Source organism: Propithecus coquereli, unplaced genomic scaffold (assembly GCF_000956105.1).
Source record: "Propithecus coquereli isolate 6110/MARCELLA unplaced genomic scaffold, Pcoq_1.0 Scaffold210, whole genome shotgun sequence".
Lineage (NCBI taxonomy): Eukaryota > Metazoa > Chordata > Mammalia > Primates > Indriidae > Propithecus > Propithecus coquereli.
In genome coordinates, this window is record NW_012146079.1 from 437,495 (window position 1) to 450,289 (window position 12,795).

A 12,795-nucleotide genomic window follows, 5' to 3' on the forward strand; every position below is an offset into this window, starting at 1 on the left:
TCATATGGAAGGGGAGAGAGAGATTTTCAGACGTATAGGAAAACTAGACAAGTTTACCACCCCAAAACCTTACTGAACAGTCTGCTAAGGGCATATGTCAGCAAGGAAATAGATGCCAAGTGAAGGATTGTGATACAAGTAATCACACATAGCAAAGAAGTTCATGAAATAAATCAACTCTAGATGGTAAACAATAGCAACTATGATTTTTGTGTTTACAGAAGGAACTAAAATTTTAGATAACATGGGTGAGAGAGATTCAGGGAATAATTCAAACATGCTAAGAGGCTTGCTCTAGTCTTTTCATGCATTCAATTCATCAAATGTTTGTAGAGTGGTTCATGCACTCCAGGAACTATTGTAGGCTTTGGGAGTGATGGGCAAACAGAAAATATCCTATCCTTGTGGAATTTACATTCTAATGGGAGAGACGAACAGTGAACAACCAATGATGTAAAATAATGTCAGGTAATATAATATTTAAGTAGGGTCAAACCCGAATGCCATTGAGAATGGATGTGGGTGCTGTAATTCCTACAAAACCTCCATAAATTGATGCAGTACCCAGACGAACTCTGGTTGCCCTACATGCCAAGTAAGCTTTTAACTGGTAAGAAGAAAAGAAGTGGCCAGGTGCAGTGGCTCACGCCTGAAATCCTAGCACTCTGGGAGGCTGAGGCGGGTGGATTGCTCAAGGTCAGGAGTTTGAGACCAGCCTGAGCAAGAGCGAGACCCCCGTGCAATCATTCCTTGAGTTATGCCAGCTTTTCATTATCATTGCCACTTCCCAGCCAATTAGCAAACTCAGACTTTTGGAGGTTGCATTTTTTAAAAATTTTTGGTTCCCATAAAACACATCTTGGTTATATAATCAAAAGCAATAGAAAGAGGTTTAATGTTTTAAAATGGTGTGAGAAAGGGGGCATTTACCCCTTCTCTCAGAATCATTCCAAAGCAACAAGGAACAAAAATGCATCATCTTTGATTCATCTTTGATTAAAATTAGAGGTATCAAAAACCCAAACCACAAAATATATAGAAGATCTTCCAAATGTGTGGGTTGGGGGGAAGCAGAGAAAGGATACTTGAATTCTCGTGGAGACACATCTCAGAAAAAGCCAGCAAAGTCTCTTTCTCCATGGTGAAGCCATACCCTTAGGTGACATCTCAAACTCCTGTATTTGCAATAATGGACCTTGGTACACTAATTGGTATTAGAAACTTCCCTGAATGTGGTTTATTATTTTTTAAGACAAAAAGGATTGTCTATATGAGAAATCAAACAGACAAGTCATATTTGCAGGAAGATGTCTATCAATAAGACCAGGGAAAGGGAAGAGATGCTGAATTAGTAGTCAACGCTAACTGTGCTCACCGCCCTGCTTCATAATGAAACACTTAATAGCTCCAAACACAGCCCTATACTTTCCCCAACACACACAACTTCATAGAGCTGGTGAGCATAACACTACTACCAAACCAACAAAGATTATTTAACTTTTGAAGAAAAGGTCTGAATAATATGAATATGTCTTTAAATGATCAAATACCTCAAGATAAAGTTGACCCCGGGGCATAATGGGGAAGCATTAGAAGTGATTCCATTAAAAATCAGGACCAAGACCAGGATGTCTACTTTCACCATTGGTGTTTATCACTATTCTGGTGATGAGGGAAAAAAAAGATATACAATTGAAAAGGAAAAGGTAAAGTAATTTTTGTTTGCTATTTTTTAGACTGTCTACTTAGAAAATAGAAAATAATCAACCAAACAACTGTTGGAGACAATGACAGAAGTTATAAGTTGACTAGGCCAAAAATTAATATACAGAAATCAAGAACTTTAGTGTATACACACATGAAAGTAGAAGGATTGGGAAAAATACCCTCACTTAACATAGCAACCAAAAAAGATAAATAACACAGAATAAATTTCATAAGAAATATAAAGATCTATGTGAAAATAATTGAGATAGAAAAATAGAAATGTCAGTACTCCCTAAACAAATGTATACATTTAATGCAATCCAAATAAAAATACCAACAGAATGTTTTTTTCTTTTTTTTTTTTTTTTTTTTTGAGGGGAGTACAAATTAAAGAAGCTGACTTCAATGTTCCTACATAAAAATATATAAGAACAGTCAGAAAGGTTGCGGGGAAAACACTAGTTGAAAAAGAAACTGGCCCAACCATGTATTAAATATATTAGAAAGTGACAACAAGTAGCAAAATATTGGAAATGTCTAAATAATGAGGTAATATTTGGACTTTAAAAGAGAAAGAATAAGGGGCACTTTACTGACACAGAAGATGTACAACATTTTGTTAAGGGGGAAAAAATCCATGAAAAAGCCTGTATCTTTGTCATTTTTGTGTGGGAAAAAAATCAAGAAGCAAAACAGTATGTATAGTGAGCTCCCATGTATATAAAAATGACGGCAATGTGATTACTGAATTTCCAGAAATTAACAAATATAGACTATCTCTGGAGGCATTCACCAGTAACTCATATCGGTTGCTTCTGCAGAAAAGAGACTGGTAGAATTTGAGATGGGAATAGAGAATTTTTCACTATTATTTCCTTTGATTCTTTTGGATTTTGTACAATGTGAAACATAAGTCAATATAGAAATATGTTATAATTGCCTTTTTGGAATTTATCTCATTTCAAATATCCAACGACATCCATCTGGTCAATTCTGTTGAACCAAGGAGACAATATGCTTAGGCACATTACTGTAGCAACCCTATCAGATGCCCCCTCTCCAGGAAGGTCAGGACATTCTCACTCTAGACCACTGTGGAGAGCTATTTAGTAAGGGTGGCAAGCCAACCTTGTTTCTCTGTTGTAAGAATGAAAAAAAAAAAAAAAATCAGGGTGGTCTACAGGCCACTGGTCACATTTTCTCCTATGGTGGTCTGAATGTTATAGTAACATTCGGCTTTTTGTTTCACAATAGGCCCATTTTGGTACTACTTATGCAAAACCTCCTTTCACCTCAATTTTGGAGTTGCTCCACACTGCCCTCATCAACTACATAAATGTTTCTGGTTTACAGCTATATTCCTATCATACATTCCAAGATTTTCCAGAGATTAACATCACTTTCTAACCCATGCAATGGACCAATTTACACTTTAGGACCAATTTACATTTTACAGGTTAATCAACAATAAGCATTATTGTTTGTTTTAGGCTTTTGGAGTCAGAACCCGGCAATATGCTTGCACCATGTCCCAGCAAGCGATATGATAAAGGGGTTCAATTAATTTAAACTGGGCCTCACAGTACTTATTTCAGATCCATTTATTGTGCTTTATAAATGACGTCTGTAATTTGTCAGCATATTCATAAATTAGCAAGTTCATATTTTTCAAGCAAAGAGTAAGAATCAAAATTTTCAATATTTAGCTTACAGAATTCCAGGATAGATCTAGAAATAGACTCCATCCACAGAGTGTCTTCCAGCACAAGGAAAATCAGATGTGTGGTGCCTATGGTAATGCAAATTGTATATTCTTTGGTTCCTCAAATAAAACAAAAATTAAAATACACACACACACACACATACACACACACACACACACACACACACACCATGGCAAAAACAAAAACAGAAAGCAAGAAACTCCAGATGTAAATATTTGGATAACTCTCAAACCATTTTTGCTAAAGTTTCAAACACAAAATGTAAAGTTTCCAGCCTTGATTAGACACCCCCTTCATAATCTGATATCCAGTACCTCCTTCCCATAAATGAGCAATTGCGTCCTGTTAAATAGCTATGGTCTTGTTAGAGGAAGAATGTCCTGGCAGCAGAATTTGACAGATGAAGGTGGTAGTTCGGGACTTTATGTGTGTCTAGTTTATTAAACACACTCTTTCCCTTCAGGAATGAGTTGGGGGTGGGATTCAGGCCATCAGTACTTCATCAGAAAGAAGTAGCATTGCCCAAAGAGCAGAGCAAGGAGGGTCACCACTAGGGAGGTGAGGAGGAGCTGAAATTCTTGGTGGCAGCAGATACACCTGTGAGGAGTGGAGGTTCAGAAGCGTTTCGTTGTGTACAGCAAGAGGAAGACAGTGAAACGAAGCACTGGAAGGTCCCACTTTTATATCAGGCAATGGGAAGATGTGCCTGAGGAACGCTATTCATGTCTTCTGATGTTTCCTCTTCTTTTCACTCTTTAAATTTTTTTTTTAAATTGACACATAATAATTATATATATGCATGGGGTACACAGAGATGTTGCAGTACATATAAAGTATAGTGATCAGTATTAGGACAGGATAATTAACATATCCATCATCTCAAACATTTAACATTTCCTTGTTTGGGGAACATTCAGTGGCCTCCTTCTAGCTATTTGAAACTATATAATATATTGTTGTTAACTTCCTATTCTTTTAAAAGAGTATTTTCTAAGGTTACTTTGCCCTCTACTCATCTATTCTCCCTGTGAGAATTCTCATACATGTTCATGGATTTAGTTGCTATCTTTTTGCTTCTATACCAGTTTCTCTAGAGCTAACTTCTCACTCAAATTCCAGTTCTGTTTCCTCAAATGAGGGAAAAGATTTATTTATGTTATTTCACAATCACTGCAGACCCAGCATCTATGAAAACCCACATTAGTATAATATCTTCTAATACCAAATCCTCACTTACACTGGGTTCCCCATGTCTCGCACTAGCAGACTTCTTTTTCATCACCACATTCTGCAAATATTTCACATATTTGTCTCCTCCTTTCAGATCCAATTCTATTACTGGTCTGGCCCTAATGTTCAGCTTACATTCTTGCAAGAGAGCCCTGAGCCGGCCTATCTGGATCCGATTCTGCTCCCTCCAATCGCCTTGATCAAATCTGTCAGTGGTTTTCTATTTCCTGCAAGATCAAGTAGAATTTCCTTAGCTTCTCTTTCAAGGCCCTCCATACTTTTTGCTCTCTCTGTCTCCTCCTTCCTCCCATTTCCACACACGGCCCCAATCCCTAACACACACAGAAAGGTGGCTATTCTGGTGCTCTGCCCAGATACCTTCTTTAGGCCTGATGCACCATTGCATTGCACCCCGACCCCCGCCGAACGTAAGGGCTGGATGCCTCACTGAGAGTTGTCCTTAGCGAAGGGAAATCCATGCCCCCTCCTGGGATGGCTTGTGGGCAGTGACTGACTGATGTGGGTTACGAAGGCCTGTCCCCCTTGCTTCAATGTGGGACAACTCTAATATGCCATCCCAGCTCCAGAACTCCCCATAGATTCAGACAAGACCTCAATTGTGACCAGATTGCTTTTCCTGCTACACAATGCTGTTTTCCTCACATGTTCACAGGTCTCTGTCCTGCAACATTCGCCCATAAACCTGCTGACAACGCTTTCTCAGAATTTGGGAAACCAATCTAAGATAGACAGCTCCAGGAGCAGCCCCAGGAAGGACACTCCAACCGGATGTGGAGATGGCTCACTCGCTGGCCAGCCCCTGACAGACTGTACCAGCATATTGTTAAAACTTCACCCAGGAGTAAATTAGGATGGGCTGATGGTGGGGGGGACTCACTGGGTGGTGCAATACCTCTGGTGTTTTAAAATTATGAGGGACAGTGTGACCATAAGGACTTTGGGATTGGATACCCATTTCCAAGTGGCACTGGTTTGTTGAATAGATAGTAAAAGACTCAGGGTGATTAATCGCCAATTCAGTTGGAATTTGAAAGCCACAGATAGGGTCTCTTTGGCAGCATTTAATTAGGCCCTAGTCTTCTGTAGTCAGAAGACTCAGTTATAAAAGGGTGCTGTTTCAGAGAAATTTGGACTCTCATCTCCAGCAAGTCTCCTGTGCCAAGGTTAGAACCCTGATAGGGAAGAAGTAGAAGCCCTAAAATTGGGAGGGGAGTACCTGAGTAGTTGCAATTGAGACTCTCAAACTCCAAAATTTCCTTAAACCCACTTAGGCATGTTGTTAAGTTCCCACCCCTACTGGGGATGTGCGGGGTGGGCTAAGGAAGGAGAGGGGTTGTAAAGTGAAGTTGCTGCAGGAGCCAGGAGAAGCAGCATGGGAATGTGTCCTGGGTCTGAGGCATCAAGGAAAGGAAGCAGGACATTAAGTTGGATGAGGGATACTTATCACCATGGGACGACTCTCCCATGATTAACACTATGGCAAATCCCCCGGGGATGGTGATAATAAGGTGCTAGGATGATTCTTGGAGGGCCACAAATGCTCTGATCTACACTCAATGAAATAGAAATGTAGGAACTTTCCAGATGCATGGTAGATAAAAAAATCCAAAGGCTCAGAGAAGTGGGCATGCTAAAGTGAATTTGCTATGCAAAGCTAAACAGAACAAAACAAAAACAAAACCAAAACAAAAACCAAAAAACCCCACTAGCCAACTGTGCTCCCAGGAAGGTCTCTGTTTTCCAAAGCTATAATGCCTGTGCTTGTGAGAAGGGCAGCAGCATTAGTGAGCAGCTCAGTAATGCTGTCATCTGTTGGCCAGGGACAACTGTAGGAAGAGATACTATTATAAATCTAGGCTCCCTGATGGACATGAGAGTAGCAAGATCTCAAAATAATATAAGCCAGGTTGTACCGCTTAGCTTTCAGAAGTGATATGGGCACAGATGTTGCAAGGAGTGATAGGACTCTGGCATCCAGTGATAGGACTGTTGGAGATGTGAATAGAACATGGTGTTCCTGGAGAAAAGATAGACAGGGGGCCAAAAAGGGTATTGCTTAATTTATACAGTCAAAAGAAATCAATAACGGATAATCAGAAGCAGAGGGCAGTAGCTCAATAAAAATTACTATCTCTTGCCTAGTTTCCAGATCAGACTTGGAATCCACTGACTGAAGGAGTGGATGATTCCACTCCTAGATTTGCAATACCAGGGCAAATCTATTAATTTATTATTTCCCCACTCCTTAATCAGGAAACTTAGGACCTCTTATTCTGATAAGTGTGCTTTGGAGAAAATACTGAAAACTTTTGAGAATTACTGAACACCAGGTCTGAACTGACACTAATACCTGGTGCCCCAGTGAACCACCATGGCTCCCTGCTAATGTGGGGACACACAGGGGCTGCTAGAGTCCTAGCTAAGGTCTGGCTCTCAGTGGGCCCACTGGTCCATGGATCGTTCTGGTGATTCTTCCCCTGATTCCCAAATACATAATTGGAAGGGACACTCTCGGCAGTTTGAAGAACCCTCATATTGACTCTTTGAGTTGTTAAGTAAGAGTGATTGCAGTAGTGAGGAACATGTGGAAGCTTCCAAAGCTGCTCCTATCCACAGCAAAATGAATAAATCAGAAAAAGAATGGTGAATTACAGAAGGATGGAGGAAATTAACAAAACTCTCAAAGACTTTAATATTGTAGTAGCCCCTGTCATATTTTGTTGGCTCCTACAAAAATTAAATGGAACATGGCAGGAGATGGCAGTAGCCCCAGTTGCAGCTACAGTATTCAATGTATTTTTGTTGTTGTTAGAGCAGATTAAAACAACCTCCAGAACTTGATCTGGCAAGTGTGGGGTTTTTTTGCCATACCTATCAGGAGAACTAGATGCAATCCTCATTCCCATGGGATGAACAAGTTTATGTTTATGGTCTTGCCCCCCCAGCCTATGTAAGTTCTTACCCTGGAGGGACCTGGATTTTATGGACATTCTGTAAAACACTACCCCGATTCACCATATGATTATCAGATGAGACCAGATGATGGATATGGAGTGGGTATGTTGGAGGTCTTGGTAATTGTACACTCCATACGCCTTAGAAAATGGCTGATAAAACTTATAAAGATTCAGCGGTATTCTGATTCTAGGCAAGATGGAGTGGACACATTTTCTCTATTCCTCCCACTAAAATCTCTAGACATTATATATGTGTATACATAAAACAAACAGAAGAAGTTTCCAAAAGGCAGAGAAAAGAATGCAGACTAGGTGGGAAAGTTAGGATTCAAAGAACAATATGCTAGTGAGTTCCCTGGTTTTGTTTGTTTCGCCTCATAGTCTAAACTGGATACTAGAGAAGCCGGAAACACAAATGATTACAAAGGACAACAATAAAAACTGCATGGTTTCCGGTATTTGGCTTTCGGTCAAATGAATGGGCTGCCTGAGTAGTGGCAGTGGCATCGGGCGGAGCGGGAGGCAAGGCTGGGGATGAAGTAGGATTCAGAAGATAACATGATGATCCACAAGTTTTAACTGCATTATTTATGATTTGGTCTTACTGCTGTCTTCCTTGCAGACATTAATAATCAGTGGTGCTAGATTAATCATTAGATAAGCTTTCTAGGAATACATACATTCTACGTTGTTCGAGCAATAGCAAAAATTCATTTTTATTGACTTCGTAACTTAAAAATTTGTCAGCCAACTTCAGAAATAAGTGAATTGGAATCCCAAAGTGGAATATTCTGTCCCATTTACTAATTAAGATGAATTATTTATTAGTAAGTTGAATTTAATTCCTTTGAAGTCCACACAATAAATCAACCATGTGCAATTTTTTGAGGTTTTTATTTTTTATTGATAATTGAGTTTCTTGAATGGCAGATAGGTCAATTAGTAGAAAAATGGAGACATTGTGACACTGAAAAGCATTTAAATTAAGAAATGTTGAAACCCGTGAGAAGTCAATGTGAAAACGAACAAAACTAAGGACAAGTTCTGGCTTGTTGAAGAGACAGGTGTGGTGTGCGCTGGCTGCTAAAGGGAAGAGGAGCACAACAGTGGAGACTCCTATTTGCAGCAATTCCTCGAGGCTTCCTTGTTCAGTGTTTCTTATTCAGAGAGCACAGTGAGAATATTCTGTCTTCGGTCAGTGGGAGATCTGTAAGACCCTTGCAAGCTCCCCAAGACCAGGCTTGAGGGCCACACCCACCACCTCTGCTCCTCGGATGCCCGATTCTGAATCTCGTTGAAGATGCCAGGCCCCAGAGAAGACGGTATGACACAGGCCAGGGGTTGAAGTCACCGTGTCAGACAACAGCACTCTGAGTGCATGGGGCTCCTTCGCTGTTCATGACAACGAGTTCAGAATTCCACTTTTATGGCACGTAACACCGGGATCACATATAACCCTAGAGTATCTTTATTTGTTCTATAATTTAATAGTATACCTATAAAATAATTACATTATACTTATAGCTCTTCTTCATTTATAAACAGAACAAAAAAACAATTAAATACAATTTGAGCCATTATAAGGTAAACTTTGTACATACAACAACCTCCAGAAGGAGCTTCGCACTGCAGCATATCGTATCGCTTTCATTGCTACACCCACGACGGGGTTTAAAAGAGAGTGTGCTCATGTTTGCATTCTGTAAGTTCTAGCTTCGTCTTCCCCTATCTGTGTGGGTGCTGTGTGAATAAAATGACAGGGGCCGGCTTTGCAGTTGGGGCGGAGACTCCCCTGCACTCACCTCCTCCTCCGCCCCATTAGCCTCCATTCTGACCACGTGAATTTCCCTCCTTCGCAGCTCTGCTGCTGCACATTCCGCCACTAAGTCTGACTTGAGGTTTTCCACTAAACGCAAAAATCGATTCTGACCTTGGACACCCTCTCTGCTTTTTCTCTCCATCCCCAGGTTCCAGCCCTTCAAGATTTCTTTTTGTCTCTGCCTCCTGGTTTCAGGCTGCTGTTTACCCATTCACAAAGCCAAGTGCTTTCCAACGGCACAGGCTGCTCAGGTCTCAGGTGTTACACAAGTGACAGAAAAACCCTTGCAGTGCAGTGGCCTGAAATAGTCACCAACACACCCAAGCCCAGTCGTGCTCTCTAGGTGAATGTCTCTACATCTACTGCCACTGCCTAGTGTGAGGGAGCTTCAGTCCCCAGAGACGCTTGGAGAGGGTCTCTGTCACATACTAGGGAACCGGCCCCTTGGCAGGAGCACTTGCTAGGGAGTCACCAGTGAAAAGTTTACAAAGCATGCTGACTCCCAGCAGGGGGGTCTAACTCACATCAGCCAGATTCCATACACATCGCTCACAGGGAAGCCTTCCTAGGACATTTTAGCAAGGGGACCCAAAGAAAGTATCATTTTGCTGGAAAATAAACTGTCTCTACTTCTTTATATCAAGAGTCCACAACATGGAAACTTCAACAATGCCTTATAAAAGTGAAAGGTGACCTTGATAAAGTCTATACTTTGAAAAGGGAGCGAGTGGTTTTCTGCAGGACAGTTCAACTAGATTCCTATTTTACATATTGTAGTCTGTCCTTCTTCCTGTACCACAAAGTGACCTGACTCCTTATACTGTTAAATCTCTCTTTCTTTTAACAGGAAATATGTTTTTGCTTATTGTCATGGCAGTGAAAATAACATACCTTCTCACCCCGCATATGCAGGCTTTTGAGTTTTGGGTTAACAACTTCCCAAACAATTCCCCTCCCGACACCCATCCATCCCAACCCGATTTCTACACTGTGCTGCAATACTCTAGTACCTTCCGTGACATAATATTCAAAGTCAAATCCGGCTCCTCCCATCTCCCTGCCCAATCTAAAATAGGTGCATGACAGTGAACTGCAGACCAGGCATTATTTCTGAGTTAAAAACACCTTCTGGGCAGATCATCACCTGCTGTCCTCCTCACTCAGAATCGTGCTGCAAAGCCAGAGTCAAAACATGTGAAACAATATATGGATAGGTCTATAATACTTTTTTTTAAAACAGCTCTTTACAATATAGGTCAATTATAAAACCAGCGTTAATACAGAGACCTTTGTGTGTGATAATATTCTAACTGCAGCGATAATAGCATGCACACCAGAGTTCATCTTCAGTCCACAGGGGGTGGGGTGGGGAGAGTGAGGAAGAAGGGGCGATGGCGGCTCAGGGTGGGGGAAGGCGTGGCCTGCTGTGAGCGAGGTCCCCAGGGAAGCCCACTTAGGGATCCAAGTGGCTCAAATTGTCTTCTTGGTGTCAGGTTTGTGAAGAGACCCCCTGTCCCTGGACATCTTCATGTGAGTTGTCCACAGCCGCGTGACAGTAGCGGCCGAGGGCAGCCTGCGGATCACAGAGCGAGCGCGCCCAGCCAGAGGTCCAGGGACCAGCGGGAGAGGCTTGGGGACAGCAGAGTGGCACATCCTTCGCCCTCCGCTTTGCGCGGGAGGGGGGCGAGCCGGAGTGTAGGGGGAGGCCAGGGAAATACTCGCTTTTCCACATGGTGGAAACATCACTGCCAGACTGACAGTGCATCACCCGAAAGGTCCTCTCCGACGGCTGGGTGGCGGGCGGTGGTGGTTTTCCAGCCTTTTCCTTCGGGCCTGATCCACAACCCGGTTCGGGAGGCACTGGTGGGGCCCGGGGTCGGTCAGGGACACACAGCAAAGCTCCACTTGCGGCGGGTCCATGTTCTGGACAAGGACACCGTCAGCCCCAAGAGACGTGCTTACCGCGGAGGGGGCGGGGGACACCAGGCAGCTCGTGAGTGGGCTCGGAGGACAGGGCGGGGGCAGCGGCGGCGGTGGCGGCGCGACCCAGCGGCGGGGGCGCGCGCGGTGCGGGGCTGCGCCCTCCGGGGCTCACTGCTTGTCCGAGTCGCTCAGGTTCACGGACATGCACCTGCACTGCTTCACCTTCTGGATTTTCTTGAGTCGGAAGGGGGGGTCCAGGCCGGGGCATTCGAGCTCCACGAGGACGGAGGTGACGCGCTGGGGCTTGCAGAAGGCGCAGGACTGGAAGGACTCCTCCTCCTTCTTCACGTGCCGCGGGATGTAGAAGGAGTTGCACTGGCCGTAGCAGAAGCGGTTGAGGATGGTGCGGCTGCGGCAGCCCTCCTCGCTCACCGTCTGCCGCAGCGGCTGCGTCTTGCACCAGTCACTCTTGAGGTACTTGCGCTCGGTGACCACCAGGGCCTCCTGGCTGGAGGCCAGCACCTCCTTGATCTGGTGCTGCCATCTCTCCGAGTTGTTGCTGCTGCCGTCCTTGTAAGGCGAGGGGATGGCGCCCGCCGGTCGGTTCTTCCGGGCTTCCGCCACCCTCACCAGCACGGCCACCAGGAACAAGGACAGGGAAAGCCTCCGGAACATCCTGCAACGAGAGGAAGAGTTAGAGGGGTTGCTCGGGAAGGCCGATGAAGTGCGCGATCCATGGTTTTCCTTTTAATGCTGTATAGTTGTTTTATTTCGAGAAGTGACAGGTGGGGCGTGGCTGACTCCGGTTGCCCATGGGCAGGTGGAGGCGAGAAGAGATTAAATAGTATGCTTGTGTACTGCTGTTGATGGTACCCCAGATAATGCCCCGAAGGCAAGGAGAGGGACAAATTGGTCAGCAAGTAATTTACAATACAGTGAGGAAACATACACGTGTTGAACAATCACAGAATTACAAAGCGAATGCTGTCAAGAGATACCTCAAGCCAGTTTGCAGAAGTACCAAGAATAGTTAATACTCAACATTTACTGTGTTTTAGTATGTCCTAGGTGATATATGTTTCATTTGAAGTTGGAGGTGGTATTATTGTCCTTACTTTACAGTGAAGGAAACTGAGGCCCACAGAGGTTGAGTTATTTGCCCCAGATCACACAACCACTGAGCAATGAATGGCCCAAGATTTAAAGCCAGGCATCTACCTCCGGAGCCATCAAAATTAACCACTAGACATGGATATGATTAGAAAAATTGATAAGTAAAAAGTAGAAGGAAGGTGGGCGTGGTTCACGAGTTTCTTAAAAATGAGTATTAAAGTTAGAAATGGACATAGACTAGGAAAATTAATTGTGTCTCTGCTTATCATTACTTATAAATGATGTATAACATTTAGCATTG

The 12,795-nt window shown here is 43.1% G+C and overlaps 1 protein-coding gene across 1 annotated transcript in view; it reads right to left on the reverse strand.

Annotated features, from left to right (window-relative positions):
- Positions 1-10,665: 10,665 nt before the first annotated feature.
- The window catches only part of GREM2 (gremlin 2, DAN family BMP antagonist), a 108,056-nt gene continuing 105,926 nt past the window's right edge, over positions 10,666-12,795 (reverse strand). Inside the window, exon 2 of the mRNA XM_012644409.1 lies at positions 10,666-12,057. Coding sequence (XP_012499863.1) covers positions 11,550-12,056 — 507 coding nt within the window. The 5' untranslated portion in view covers position 12,057 and the 3' untranslated portion in view covers positions 10,666-11,549. The remainder of the gene's footprint in view (positions 12,058-12,795) is intronic.